The 13578-nt window shown below is 43.6% G+C and overlaps 2 protein-coding genes across 2 annotated transcripts in view; both read left to right on the plus strand.

The window, feature by feature from the left end:
* Nucleotides 1-328: 328 nt before the first annotated feature.
* The window catches only part of LOC147302806 (protein NLRC3-like), a 341154-nt gene continuing 327904 nt past the window's right edge, over nucleotides 329-13578 (plus strand). Inside the window, exons 1-3 of the mRNA XM_086284419.1 lie at nucleotides 329-429; nucleotides 758-889; nucleotides 2707-2841. Of these exons, the coding sequence (XP_086140545.1) occupies nucleotides 329-429; nucleotides 758-889; nucleotides 2707-2841 (368 nt within the window). The remainder of the gene's footprint in view (nucleotides 430-757; nucleotides 890-2706; nucleotides 2842-13578) is intronic.
* The window catches only part of LOC147302807 (NACHT, LRR and PYD domains-containing protein 12-like), a 291268-nt gene continuing 281577 nt past the window's right edge, over nucleotides 3888-13578 (plus strand). Inside the window, exons 1-4 of the mRNA XM_086282123.1 lie at nucleotides 3888-3896; nucleotides 5025-5145; nucleotides 5250-7038; nucleotides 11753-11926. Coding sequence (XP_086138249.1) covers nucleotides 3888-3896; nucleotides 5025-5145; nucleotides 5250-7038; nucleotides 11753-11926 — 2093 coding nt within the window. The remainder of the gene's footprint in view (nucleotides 3897-5024; nucleotides 5146-5249; nucleotides 7039-11752; nucleotides 11927-13578) is intronic.

A 13578-nucleotide genomic window follows, 5' to 3' on the forward strand; every position in this document is an offset into this window, starting at 1 on the left:
CCTGCTCACAAACAGCAGTTTGGTTTCATGAGCTCACTTCCTGCAGTGATCCTCAGCTTCTCTCCAAAGGAGCCGTAACATGTGGGCTCCTCACCATGATGATGATCCCAAACACACTGAGTTCCTTCATCCACCTGATCATGTACTTATTAAATAATGTGATGGTTTTGGTGTTTTTTAAAGACTTTGAGCCTCTAAAATAACTGGTTTGGACTTTAGGGCCAAAGCTCCAACATTAGAAAGCCGTCAGTGTGATGCTTCCAGTACAACAGCACCTCTGAGTGTGTGTGTTTACCTCTCAGACTAACTCCACCCTGACATCAAGAAGATGGAGGAAGAGGACGGAGCAGCATCCAGCTGTGTGTCTGTGAGGAGTGACGGGGTTACACAAACACCTCCACCTTACAGTCATGGACCTGCAGCAATAATGTAAGAACACTACTAACTTTATTAGTCATTTCAACATAACCATGACAGAATCATTGATCTGTGATTGGTTCAAACTGTTTGATCTGAGTTTGATTTTTATTGACTTGTTTTCTTGCTAAGATCTGAACTCTGTAAGTTTAAGTGAAGTCAGTGCAGCAGAATCAGAGAGAAGAGCTGAGAACAAACTGAGTTCATTCAGAGACAGAAAAACTGGCTGATGATTGGCTGACCTGTCAGCGTTATGAGGCAGACACAATATCACAGAGGGATCAGCTGATCATATGGCTGTCAGAGAGAACTGATCAGTTATTGATGTTTGTGTTTGCAGAGGTCAGAGGTCACAGTCTCCAGCATCCAGCTGTGTGTCTGTGAGGAGTGACTGGTCCAAAGAATATCCTCCAGACTTCAGTAATGAACCTGCAGCAACAATGTTCTTCAATCATGGAGCTCAGCTGACCATGTAAGAGAGCTGCTGACTCAGAGTTCAAAGGTTGTTTCTATAAATGTTCTGCCAGTGACATCATAACTTAACCTAACACTGGTCTGTGTATGAAGTATCATTTAGTGGCAGTTGTTAAAGTTGTATAATGATGATGCTAGTTTGGGGTGTATTTTCCTGCTGATGCAAATGCATCTACTTTGCCCTTTGTCTGGTGCTTTGGACAAAGACGTCCAATGAAACTCAGAACAACACAGTTTGCACCACCAGCAGGCAGAGGAAGTGGCTGACATCCAGAAATCCTACCAGTGGCTGAACAAAGCTGGACTGAAAGACAGCACAGAGGCACTAATCATGGCAGCACAGGAACAAGCTCCGAGCACAAGACCCATAGAGCCCGGGGTCTACATGGCTCTTTTTGGGGGGGTTGTGTTGTATTAATAGTGACTTTGTTTCTTTGGACCAAAATCTTTTGTTTTTCAGTTCAGTTGCAACATTGACTAACACTAATGCAGGGGTCGGCAACCTGCGGCTCTTTAGTCCTTACAGTGCGGCTCCTCGTGGTTTGGGAAAATAAATTAGAAGTATTTAGCTGAAGTGTATTTTATTTATGTTCTTTTTTAACTTGTAGTTCTAAATTGGAAGATTATTGTGATATTGAAATATAAAAAGAAAATTATATTTTATTATTTTTTCATCGCTCAAATAAGCGTCACACTCGCGGAAGCCGGTGTACCCGCCGAAACGCCGTGCATTTATCGAGACTTTCAGCCCCAGGTAGGCCAATTATGGATCTTCGGATCCACATTATGTCAGCAGCTGTTCTCCACCGTGAACTATGTTAAAAACAAACACCGCTCACGCCTCACAGACGACAGCTTACAGTCCTGTAAAGATGAAAGTGACTTCGTACAGCCCCGACCTGCAGACGCTGTGCGCAGAGGTTCAGCAGCAGAAGTCCCGTTGTAAACATATCACGGCAGACCCGACGATGTTTGCATGAACACGCTTTTCAGCATCTCTTTATTGACCACTTTTCACACACGGTTGCTGTACGCACACAGCCGGCTGTAGCTTTGCAGCTCACAGCCCGACACACACCAACACAACAGCACAGACGTTAAGGCGGCGAGGCGTGATTGCGGGTGCAGCTCAGGTGCGTCCGCCTCCCCTGCAGCGGCGCTGCAGACCACGCCCCGCCACACACATTAACCAGGTAAAATACATATTTAGGCAGAATTTTGCAAATATCTATTTTTCATCTTTCAGCAGCATAGAGCTTTTTTTCCAATTATTTTTTAAAAGTCAGGTCAAGGCTCCAAAAGCCCAAAGGAGATATAAGGGTGGCGGCTCACAGCAGCTTTTGTTTGCTACATCATTTTAGTTCAGCTGGGTGTCTTTCCTTTGGTTATATTTCTTTAAGAGTTCAAATGTGTTCATTACATAAATAACCTGTAATTTTCTCTGTAGCACTTCATGGATTTCATAAGCAACACACCTTAGTTGTTCACACAAAGCATAAAGGTAAAAAACAGTATATACAGTGTTATCTTCATTCTAGATGTCAAAAAGTATTTGTGGCTCCCAGTGTTTTCTTTTGCGTGGAAACTGGCTCCAAATGGCTCTTTGGGTCCTGAAGGTTGCTGACCCCTGACCTAATGGTATATTTTTTTTAGCTGGATCGTTCTATAAAAACATGAATCAAATCTGAGAAAAGTTTCCACCTGACCTGTTGAATGTTATTGAAGCCAGAAGTTTGCCTTCATACTGTGTTCCTTGCATGCCTTTTGTGGTGTACTAATTGATGTGAAATGAATGCAATGTGGTTGTGTTTGCAGAGGTCAGAGGTCACAGTCTCCAGCATCCAGCTGTGTGTCTGTGAGGAGTGACTGGTCCAAAGAAAGACTTCCTCCATATTTCAGTGATGAACCTGCACCAACAGTGAACTTCAATCATGGAGCTCAGCTGACCATGTAAGAGAGCTGCTGACTCAGAGTTCAAAGGTTGTTTCTATAAATGTTCTACCAGTGACATCATAAATGATTCCTAATGGTGGTCCGGGTACGATAATGCTAGTATCAATCGTAGTAGTAATGCAATCCAAGGTAATGATTTCTGCTCTGTTGCTGTGAACGTCTCTGCAGCCGTCTGTACTCTAATCTGAGACAACTATTACTGACAGAAACCATCACATCATCCAGTTTGTGTGTTTGCAGCTGCTTAAAAGATTTTAAAGAGAGATTAATCAGTAATTCATGTGATGTGTTTGTGTTTGCAGAGGTCAGAGGTCACAGTCTCCAGTATCCAGCTGTGTGTCTGTGAGGAGTGACTGGTCCAAAGAAAAAGTTCCTCCATATTTCAGTCATGAACCTGCAGCAACAACGTTCTTCAATCATGGAGCTCAGCTGACCATGTAAGAGAGCTTCTGACTCATTTACGGGTGTTTGAAATTCTGTGACCACTTTGTAATTTTAGTTTATATTTTAAAGTGTTTTTATTTGTAGTTGCCTGTATTTTTATTACACTGTGTGTAACGTGGTGGTTTGTGCTGTTTGGGATTGTTTTGGTGTATTTGTGTCAGAACATCAGATAAATGATTTCATCACATTTTAAAAGAAAGTATCAGGATAATAATCTGAACTGAGTCATCAGAAATAGAAAGATGGTCTCAACAGGCCACTGAGCTGATCTCCAAAGAAATGCAGAAGATTGAAGAGTCCGAGGCTGTTTATTTGTCACAGGCATCGTCATACACGTACAACACAGTGAAATGTGCTGAGCTGCTCCTGTGACTGGACAAAACATTAGAAACAATCATTAAATGAAATAATGAAACATTGTGCAGATGTAATGTTAAAGTGCTTTGTGCCACATTAGCACAGCATGTACTGACAGAGCAGTGCAAGCAGAACAAAGCAAATGAGCAAAGTGATGTAAACAGAGTAACTGAACAGAGTGAGCAGAGTAATATCAGCAGTAATGAAGCAGCAGGATCAGTGTAGCAGCGTGTGACGTCATAATGAATCAGGTATGATCTGAAATATGACAGTGAGACAAGAACATGATGTAAGGTCCTGTTTAAACCCTGATGGTGATGCTATGAGGGGAGCATGTTCTGATTTAGGACTTGGATGGTCTGAGGATAGAAGCTCCTCTCTGTTTGTGTCCTGATGGTGCAGAAGCTTCTGCCTGATTGTAGAAGGAGCTGAAGCCAGCATCATCCCAGAGGTGAAGCTCCTCTGTGTGCAGACCTGAGGTCAGATTCCTCCAGGCTGATGTTCAGGATCTACAGAAACGTGTGGTTGTAGTTATTGCTGCACTGTGTGCTGACAGCAGATACTCAGAACAAAGCGCTGCACACGTGTTCTTTACAAACATCTGTACATATCAAATATGGATCATGGCAGTGAATGAACACGTTTCTGTCATTTGTTTCATTGGCTTCTTTTTTCTGCCTGTGTTCATGTGATTAATGTCTAACACATAAACAGGTTTGTAATCAAACATCACATCATCAGGGAGGCATCATGAAACAAAGTTACTGCTGGAGGCTGAACTCAATTTGGTGGCAATGTTCAAAAATATCACTCAGATCATTTCAAAGCTTTTAGTTCTTCTTCTTCACTTCTGTAAAATAATAGAAAGGAAATCAGAACCCAGAAGTTCACTTCCTGATGACTGAACTCTTTCAAAATAAAGCTGAAAGCTCTGAATGTGACACCGCTGCTCCACCACAGTTTTTAGAGGAGGTCAAAGGTCAGTTGAAAGTGATGGATCGCAAACTTCCAGTACATCCAGTGAAGGACATAATCAGCTCTGTGATGAAGGCTTTTACTGTGGAGTTTGTAGGCTGATCACTCTGTGTTTAATAAGACAGGCAGGAACAGCAAAGGAAACTTGGATTCTGAACTCAAACACAAGTTTCTCCACTTTGACTTTTCTCTGTGACCATCAGAGCTTCTGCACAGTGTCATCAAATCTGGATGTTTGTCACTGACAGTCAATGATTTTAGTGATAAAGAAATGTGTTCACAGAGGGAGGAAGAGGAAGAGGAGTGGTGTCTGTGAGGAGGAGCAGCTGTCCTGCTGTGCTTTGTGTCAGGACGTCCTGAAGGATCCAGTCTCTACCAGCTGTGGACACTGGTTCTGCAGACAGTGCATCTCCTCATACTGGGACCAGTCTGCTTCATCAGGAGACTGGTCCTGTCCCCAGTGTGGAGAAAGATCCAGAAGCAGAGCTGGACTGCAGACAGCCAGTCAGAGCAGCTGTGTACAAAGTAAGACTGAACATCTGTCTGCTGATGGACTCATTTCTGAAAACTGGACTTCTTGTTGTTGTTCAGACATTGAAGAGTTTTCTTTCTGTTTTTCTTTCTTTCAGCAGATGTTGGTCTGCAGGAGGTTTTAGATGAACATAAGATCAGTCTGAGGAGGAGATGTGAACGTGTGACTGAAGGAAGTGATGAAACAGGAAGTAGAACCCTCCTCAACAGGATCTACACTGAGCTCTACATCACAGAGGGACAGAGTGAAGAGGTTCATAGCCAACATGAGGTGAGGCAGCTGGAGACAGCTTCCAAGATGGACGCCCTCCATGACACTCCAATCAGGTGCCAGGACATCTTTAAAGCCTTACCTGACCAACAGAGACCCATCAGAGTGGTTCTGACCAACGGCGTGGCTGGTGTTGGAAAAACCTTCTCAGTGCAGAAGTTCACTCTGGACTGGGCAGAGGGCTTGGAGAACCAACATGTCAGTGTGGTGGTTCTGCTTTCATTCAGGGAGCTGAACCTGATCAGAGAGGAGCAGTACAGTCTTCTGGAGCTGCTCCATGTTTTCCATCCAACACTACAGAAGGTCACAGCAGAGAAGCTGGCTGTCTCTCAGCTTTTGTTCATCTTTGACGGCCTGGATGAAAGCAGACTTTCATTGGATTTCACCAACAGGAAGCTGCTGTCTGATGTCACACAGAAGTCATCAGTCAGCCAGCTGCTGACAAACCTCATCCAGGGGAATCTGCTTCCCTCGGCTCTCGTCTGGATAACTTCCCGACCTGCAGCGGCCAATCAGATCCCTCCTACATGTGTTGACAGGCTAACAGAAGTACGAGGCTTCACTGACGCCCAGAAGGAGGAGTACTTCAGGAGGAGATTCAGTGATGAAGAGCTGTCCAGCAGAATCATCTCCCACATGAAGACATCCAGGAGCCTCCACATCATGTGTAGAATCCCAGTCTTCTGCTGGATCACTGCTACAGTTCTGGAGCACATGTTGACTACAGAGCAGAGAGGAGAGCTGCCCAAGACCCTGACTGACATGTACTCACACTTCCTGCTGGTTCAGACAAAGAGGAAGAAGAACAAGTACCACGAGGGACATGAGACGAGTCCACAGGAGCTGACGGAGGCTGACAGGGAAGTTCTTCTGAAGCTGGGGAGGCTGGCGTTTGAACATCTGGAGAAAGGAAACATCATGTTCTACCAAGAAGACCTGGAGCAGTGTGGTCTGGATGTGACAGAGGCCTCGGTGTACTCAGGAGTTTGTACAGAGATCTTCAAAAGAGAGTGTGTGATCTTCCAGAAACCAGTCTACTGCTTTGTTCATCTGAGCATCCAGGAGTTTCTGGCTGCAGTCTACATGTTCCACTGTTTCACCAACAGGAAGTCAGAGGTGCTGAAGGACTTCCTGGGAAAAAAATACAAAGAGTCATCTCTGGATGATTTCCTTCAACGAGCCATGGAGAAATCCCTCCAGAGTAAAAATGGCCACCTGGACCTGTTTGTCCGCTTCCTTCATGGCCTCTGTCTGGAGTCCAACCAGAGACTCTTAGGAGGTCTGCTGGGTCAGACAGAGAACAGTCCAGAAACCATCCAGAGAGTCATCAAGAACCTGAAGAATAACAAGAAGTTTAATTCCTGTCCTGACAGAAACATCAACATCTTCCACTGTCTGATGGAGATGAACGACCTCTCAGTACATCAGGAGATCCAAGAGTTCCTGAAGTCAAAGAAAAGGTCAAAGGACCTCTCTATGATCCACTGCTCAGCTCTGGCCTTCATGCTGCAGATGTCAGAGGAGGTTCTGGATGAGTTTGACCTGCAGAAGTACAAAGCATCAAAGGAGGGACGACTGAGACTGATTCCAGCTGTGAGGAACTGCAGAAAGGCTCGGTGAGTCCAGATGTGATCATTACATCATTGATCAGTGTCGGTTAATAGTTTAATCTTTAAATTAAAAACACAGTTCTTGGTTATAAAGTGCTTTACAAACACCAACATTACGGCTAACAGCTGGATTCTCCTGTTTCAGTGCAGCTAGCCAAACAACAAAGAGCCACTTGCTGCTAAAGACAGAGTGAAAGTGGACGGTATATCCTCCATTCTTCATGTAAAACACATGCAGTGAATTGTAATGCACCATCTGTGTTTCCCTTCATGCAGTTTTCTCTTTATGGTAGACTTGGATATTTAAATGTTTCCCTCCTGGAGAGTCTTGTTCACTTGATTAGTTTTTGTGAAGGGGATTCTCCTCACCCCGTCTCCAAGGGAGACACCAGCTACCCTTCAGAGAAAATTTATTTGCCCCACTTGTAACCACGATCTGGTTCTTCCAGTCACTGCCCACAGCTCGTGACCATAGGTGAGGGCAGGGACGTAGATCGACCGGTAAATTTAGAGCTTCGCTGTCATGCTCAGCTCTCTCTCTCTTCACCACGACAGACCGGTACAGCGTCCACCTCACTGTTACCGCAGCAACAGTCTGTCTGTTGATTCCTGCTCCCCTCCCCCTTCTTTACACGACCCTGAGACTCCTCCACCTGGGGCAGGAACGTCTCTGACCCAGAGTGGGCACTCCACCCTTTCCCAGCTGAGGACCATGGCCTCAGATGCTGATCCTCATTCACACGGCTTCACACTCTGCTGAGAACAGCTCCACTGTGAGCTGGAGGCCATCACCTGATGAAGCCAACAGAACCACATCCTCTGTGAAAACAGAGACGAGACTCTGGCTGTATCCCAATTCAGGGTCTGCAGCCTTAAAGGACGCATTTTAAGGCCGATTACGTCACAGCGACGGGACGAAGGTCGCTGCTCGAAATGCGGCCCTCAAATGCGTCCTTAATTTCGCTGAATTTTAAGGACATGGCGGTGTAGACTTCATATAGTATACTACTATACTATACACTATTATTAGTGTAGTCTACTACTATACTATACACTATTATTAGTGTAGTCTACTATTATACTGTACATATCTGTTTTTAACAGGGAATCTTGATCATGTTACATTTGACTTCTGTTGAGCTTCTTGAATTGTCACCTTCAGTTCCTTTCATTTACTCTTCCAGTGTCTTTGGTTTAAATGTATTTACCCTGATAACTGCATATGAAACAGTTCACCTCTTGTCACTCACTATTATCTGTTTGCCATAAAAGTGTTGGTGATGTGTTGGGAGAATCATTATTTTCAGTCTCTTCTTATAAACATAGTGAGGCAAAGATGTGGGTCGTGGTCCCTGATAATCAGACGTGTCTGTGTTCTGTTACATGTGACGTTAGAGAGGTTTTAGTGGAGATAAAAACAGGACCAACATCACACGTGACTGCTTTCCTGTCTTCAGTGTGTTTACTGTTGGAGCTCGTCCTCCTGTTGCATCTGTCACAGCTGTTACGCTCCTCTGTGACTCCTCCTCTATCTGCTGTGACACTGCAGGAGTTTTTGGTCATGGCGTGTGAATAACTGCCGAGGTCGGCTAGGACGACGCCACCACTCGTTGTCAGACCCTGTCACGCTGTCTGTTTTCATCTTTAGCCGAGGTTATTAAGAACTTCAAAATGAAACCAGTCTCTGTTTTCAGTCTCCGCCCTCTTTTGCAGCTTTGAGCCAGGTTGTAACACCTGTTAAAGTCACCACCTGTTGTGACCGGGGAGTGAGATGAGTGTGAGAAAGATGAAAACAACGTCTCATTCTGACTAGTTACTGGGAACTGATGTGTGATGATGCAATAACAAAGATTACTGTTTCTATGATTTTCTGTTTTCTTAATTGTTTTTATTGATGATAAGGACAGGCAGAGGAGATTGGATGGATTTACTTTGTTTTATTCTTTTGCACTGAAATGGAGTCCAGTGTACAGTCCTTGGCGTTGCACATTTTAATATGTTTTAGCTGAGACTGTAGTGGGCACTCTTTAAATGTCGGGTCAGTTTGTCACGTTAGAGCCTATTTGTGCCTGTTAGTGCTGACGATGACTTTAGACCGAGCTGACTGAGGGGTCTAAGCTCATGATGCCACCAGCAACACCCGGGTCATGCTGCAGAGTTTTCAAACCCCGCTGACACTCGACATAATTTACTCAGGTTACATCAGGTGATCTAAGAAAGGCCGCTTAGAAAGAAAAGCGAGTGCACTGCTTTAAGTTTCTTGAAGATGTTTAATCCGAACATTCAGCTTCTTCACTTCTAAAACCAAAAAGTGGAGAGTCCCAGATTTTAATCCTAGTGGGAGTGTCCCTTAAGAGGGTCGCTGACCAACTATTGATCATGTGGCTCATCACATGAGCCAAGCTGTGAAAAAGGGTGTGGGTGATTATCAGCAGAGGTTTCGAGAGATGAAACGTCTTCAAGAAACTTAAAGAAGTCACTTTTCTTTCCAGGCTCCTTAGATTACCATGACTGTATGATGAGAACCTACACAGACATATCAGGTGAAGTTTTCAGTGTTTTGGTTCAGTTTAATGTAAAAATGGAGATGAAACACATATAAAGGCTGGTTTACACCACTGAGCCCTGCTCTAAAACACTGACACAGATCTGTCTGTGAAGCTGGCTTTAACAAATAAGAGCTTCAAGTTTTAAAAACATGTTTAGCGCCGAACTGTCCACTTTACTGTCTGTAGCAGGAAGTGGCTGTTTGGCACTGAAACGGGAGAATCCAGCTGTTAGCCGTGATGTTGTGTTTGTAAAGCTCTTCATAAACGAGGACTGTGGAGGAGGAGAGCCTGTGTGAGTCAGGTGGTTCACCGGCCGAGTGTATCAGCGGCAGAAACAGCTGTTTCAGCAGCGCCGTTTTATGCAGTAAAATAATCTTTCTGTTCCCAAACACATCCACACAGTTTACAACATAACAGCCCACTACATGCACATCTCACCGCAAACATGCATAAACCTGAACATAAAATATGTCCTGTACCTGTGTGATCTCTTTAAGTAACTCACAGAATATCAACACTAACGCCACAAGTTTGTTGGTATTTTAACATTTTGACCATTGATTTTGAATTAAAACCAACAGTTAATATATTTTTACACCTGAGGAAAGAGCAGCAGAAATATTAGGACAGATAAATCATTCTGTCTTCAGTCTCCATGAACAGCATCAACATCCTCTGGTGAAATTTCTCTTTCCTCCTTAAAATATATTAAATGTCAGTTTAATTCCAGATTAATGGTTAAAACATGTATGTCACATATGAACATGAGGAAATAAAGAAAAGTGACTGATTCAGTTCCATATATGCTCCAGGGAGGCGTTAAGGTTCATTGAAATTGTTCAGTTATTAAACTTTAATCTGAGCCGAGCTGACTTCCTCAGGAACAAATAAACACCGAGATAAACTTCACCTTACAGATATAATCTAAATGAATCATATCCAATCTCAGAGAGTTGACAGTCAGCTGTGTGCTGGGAGACATGTTTGTCTGCAGTGTACGAGCTCTGACCGCTCTCCAAAAATGTCGGAGTGAATATATTAATATTAAAAGTGTAGCTGGTGACACAGAAACAGAGGATTTAAGAAGTTTAAGTGTAGGTCGGGTCCACACATGTCCAAACACCTGTGCGTAGGCCTGCTTGTTACTGAGAAACGCACACTAATAAAATGGCCATAAGGCCAAAGCAATGGTTTTGACTGGTGTTGACCCCGCCCCCACCCTGAGTGTGGATGCTGAGAGAAGGGCCAGCTGTGAATATGAGGCTGTGGGAGCAGATGGAGAGAGAGTATGTCGGGGTATCCCAGTACAAACTTTACTGGGGTCAGAAATTAGACAGACTCCAGTTCCTTTGTTTGATTTATCTAGTTTGATGTTAGGAAAGAGATTCATGAGATGGAAAAACCTCCCAGTCTACTGAGATTCAGAAATGATTTGTACACATGGAAACTCCCTGAGTGGGAACAAAGAGTGTCCTGTCAGGAAGAGCATTTGGAATATGGATGTTGAGGATGTGACAGTGCCTGAAATCCTGCTGCTGTTCTGAACCATAGTTTCTGATCTGAAGGTCAAACAGAGTCATGATGGTTGTTTCTATTTGTTCCTTTTTAGTTTAGTTCCCCTGAAATCAGATGTGATATCAGCAGCTCTGAGTTCATTCATCATTATTGTCCAGTGATGAGATTTCTGCTCCGTTTGGTGACAGTCAGCAGATTTTTCCTGCGTGTGGACGTGAACAGTCGTACCTGACAGCAGCAGGTAGCAAACAGAGATCGTCTTTCCAGCTGGAACTCTTCACTGAGCTGAACTCATTCAAAATGTTCTGGATTCAAGACAGGAAACAGTCCACATGTGTGTCTTCACTCTGACTCTGGATCAGATCTCACTGACAGACTGTGGACGTTATGGAAGCCTAAATGTGACACCATCTTCCTCCTTCATCTGCAGATTAAAGCCAAACAAAGATTCTCATTAAAAGTCTGCAGGTCTGAGAGAGACTCAATCGTTGTGTCATGTCAAACACAGTAAGAGGAGCTGAAGCACAGATGTGAAGAGCAGATGTTCATCAGATTATGACCTCACTTTGTTTTGTCTTCATATACATTCAGTCTGTGTTTATAATGCAGACTTTCTGCTTTTATAATAACATATTTTATATTTTCTGTAATCTCAGACTGGCTGACTGTGGACTCTCAGAGACTCACTGTGAAGTTGTGGCCTCGGCTCTGAAGTCCATCCCCTCCCATCTGACAGAGCTGGACATTAGTAACAACAAGCTGCAGGATTCAGCAGTGAAGCTTCTGTGTGCTGGACTGGAGAGTCCAAACTGTCGACTGGAGACTCTGAGGTGAGTTCACTGACTGCAGCTGTTGTTGTTTTTCTATATTTCAGGCTACAGAGACTTTGAGCTTGTGTGGAAACAGAGAGAGAAAAGAAAGACATGAATGTCAAAGCTAATAAAGGTGAAGTTAGGAGCTGTGATGATGTTCATGTATCAGAAGCTGATCGGGCTGCTACAGAGACGACCCACACAGCTGCTGTGGTGAGGTTTGTGTTAAAGCAGAGGAACACAGGCCCAAACATGACAGCAAAGCAGGTTTCAGGCTCTGTGAGAGGATTTCAAACAGAAGCTGGAGAAGAGAAAGGACTACAGAAAGAAGGCAGCTGAGACCAGTCCAAGTGTTTCCATGGAGCCCAGTCTAACATTCATTTATACACTAAGGTACAGAAGTGAACGGGAAAATGAATCCATAGTTTCAAATGTAGAAACAGTTCTCAGTTCATTTACAGAGTTTAATACAGTTCATGAGGAAATGTTCAAAACAGCAGCTGAGAAGAAATCTGCTTCACAAAGTTGGATCCAATTCCAATAGTTTGTGATGCACTTTAACGCAGCGTGAGCAGTTCACTGCCTAACCCCACAGAGACTGTCAGTCTGGACTTTTCTTTATTTCTATTGGCTGTCAGTGAGATTTCAGAGCAATCAGAGACTGTGGGTCTGTGTATGAAGTATAATTCATGTGCAGTTGTTGAAGTTGTAGAATGAGAAATGGCAGTTTGGGGTATTTCCTGCTTTCATTGTCCTGCTTGAAAATGTTTATTGACGTGTGAATTCATTCTTCAACGCTCGATTCTGCCTGAACAACGAGAAACTTTGCTTTTCTTTGTGTAACACAATTCAACGCACTGAAGCATCGACTTGTTTCATTATTACACAACAGCAGACTGGTGTCTAATAAACAGTGAATGATGCAGAAACAGATGTTTGAAGCTGTTCTTGGAGTACACTGAGAGAGAGAGAGCTGTGCAGGCAGGAACAGCCAAAGTCAGAGAGAATTCATGAGCATATTGATCAAACGTGAAGCAGAGTTTGGATCTTCTTTTGCTGCTGCTTCACTCAGTTTTGGTTGGAGACAGATGAAACCTGCAGCTTCAGGATCTGTGAGCTGTCCACTTTCAGCCCCGACGGCGTGTCCGTGTACGTGCCGTCGAGTGAACGATCCACGCTCTGTGTTTCCATCTTTGTGTGTTTAGCTGCTCTCATTTACTGTTTTAGCTGTTTGCTGCTTGTTGAAATAGTTTGTGAGCTTTAACCTGAGATTCTGGCAAAATACATTTATATTAAACATCGATTCAGGATTGAATGAATCAACATCGTTTTATTCAAATTAAAACCATTTAAATGGGAACATGAATTTTTTACAGCCGCCTCTAATGCTGGGTAATGTCAGCTGGTCCATGTGCAGCTGGCTGTGAGGCTCAGGGAGCGTCTACAAAGTGCAACACTGAAAGAACATCATCCATAAATATTGAGTAATAACTGGACTCTCATACAGCGAGACTCAAATGCCTTTAAACATCAGCTTATCCTGCTGATCCAAGTCCAACACTGAGTTTGTAAAAACATGTTTGTCAATCATTTTGTTTGGTTTCTGAGGAAAATGATTCAATAACTTGCTGCTAATACACAACATTTCATCAGATTTCCTCATAACCCTC

Source organism: Aulonocara sp. 'chitande type north' Nkhata Bay, linkage group LG23, assembly GCF_057382095.1.
Source record: "Aulonocara sp. 'chitande type north' Nkhata Bay isolate Kocher_YH1m ecotype deep benthic linkage group LG23, A_spYH_male_GT1.1, whole genome shotgun sequence".
Taxonomy (NCBI): Eukaryota; Metazoa; Chordata; class Actinopteri; order Cichliformes; family Cichlidae; genus Aulonocara; species Aulonocara sp. 'chitande type north' Nkhata Bay.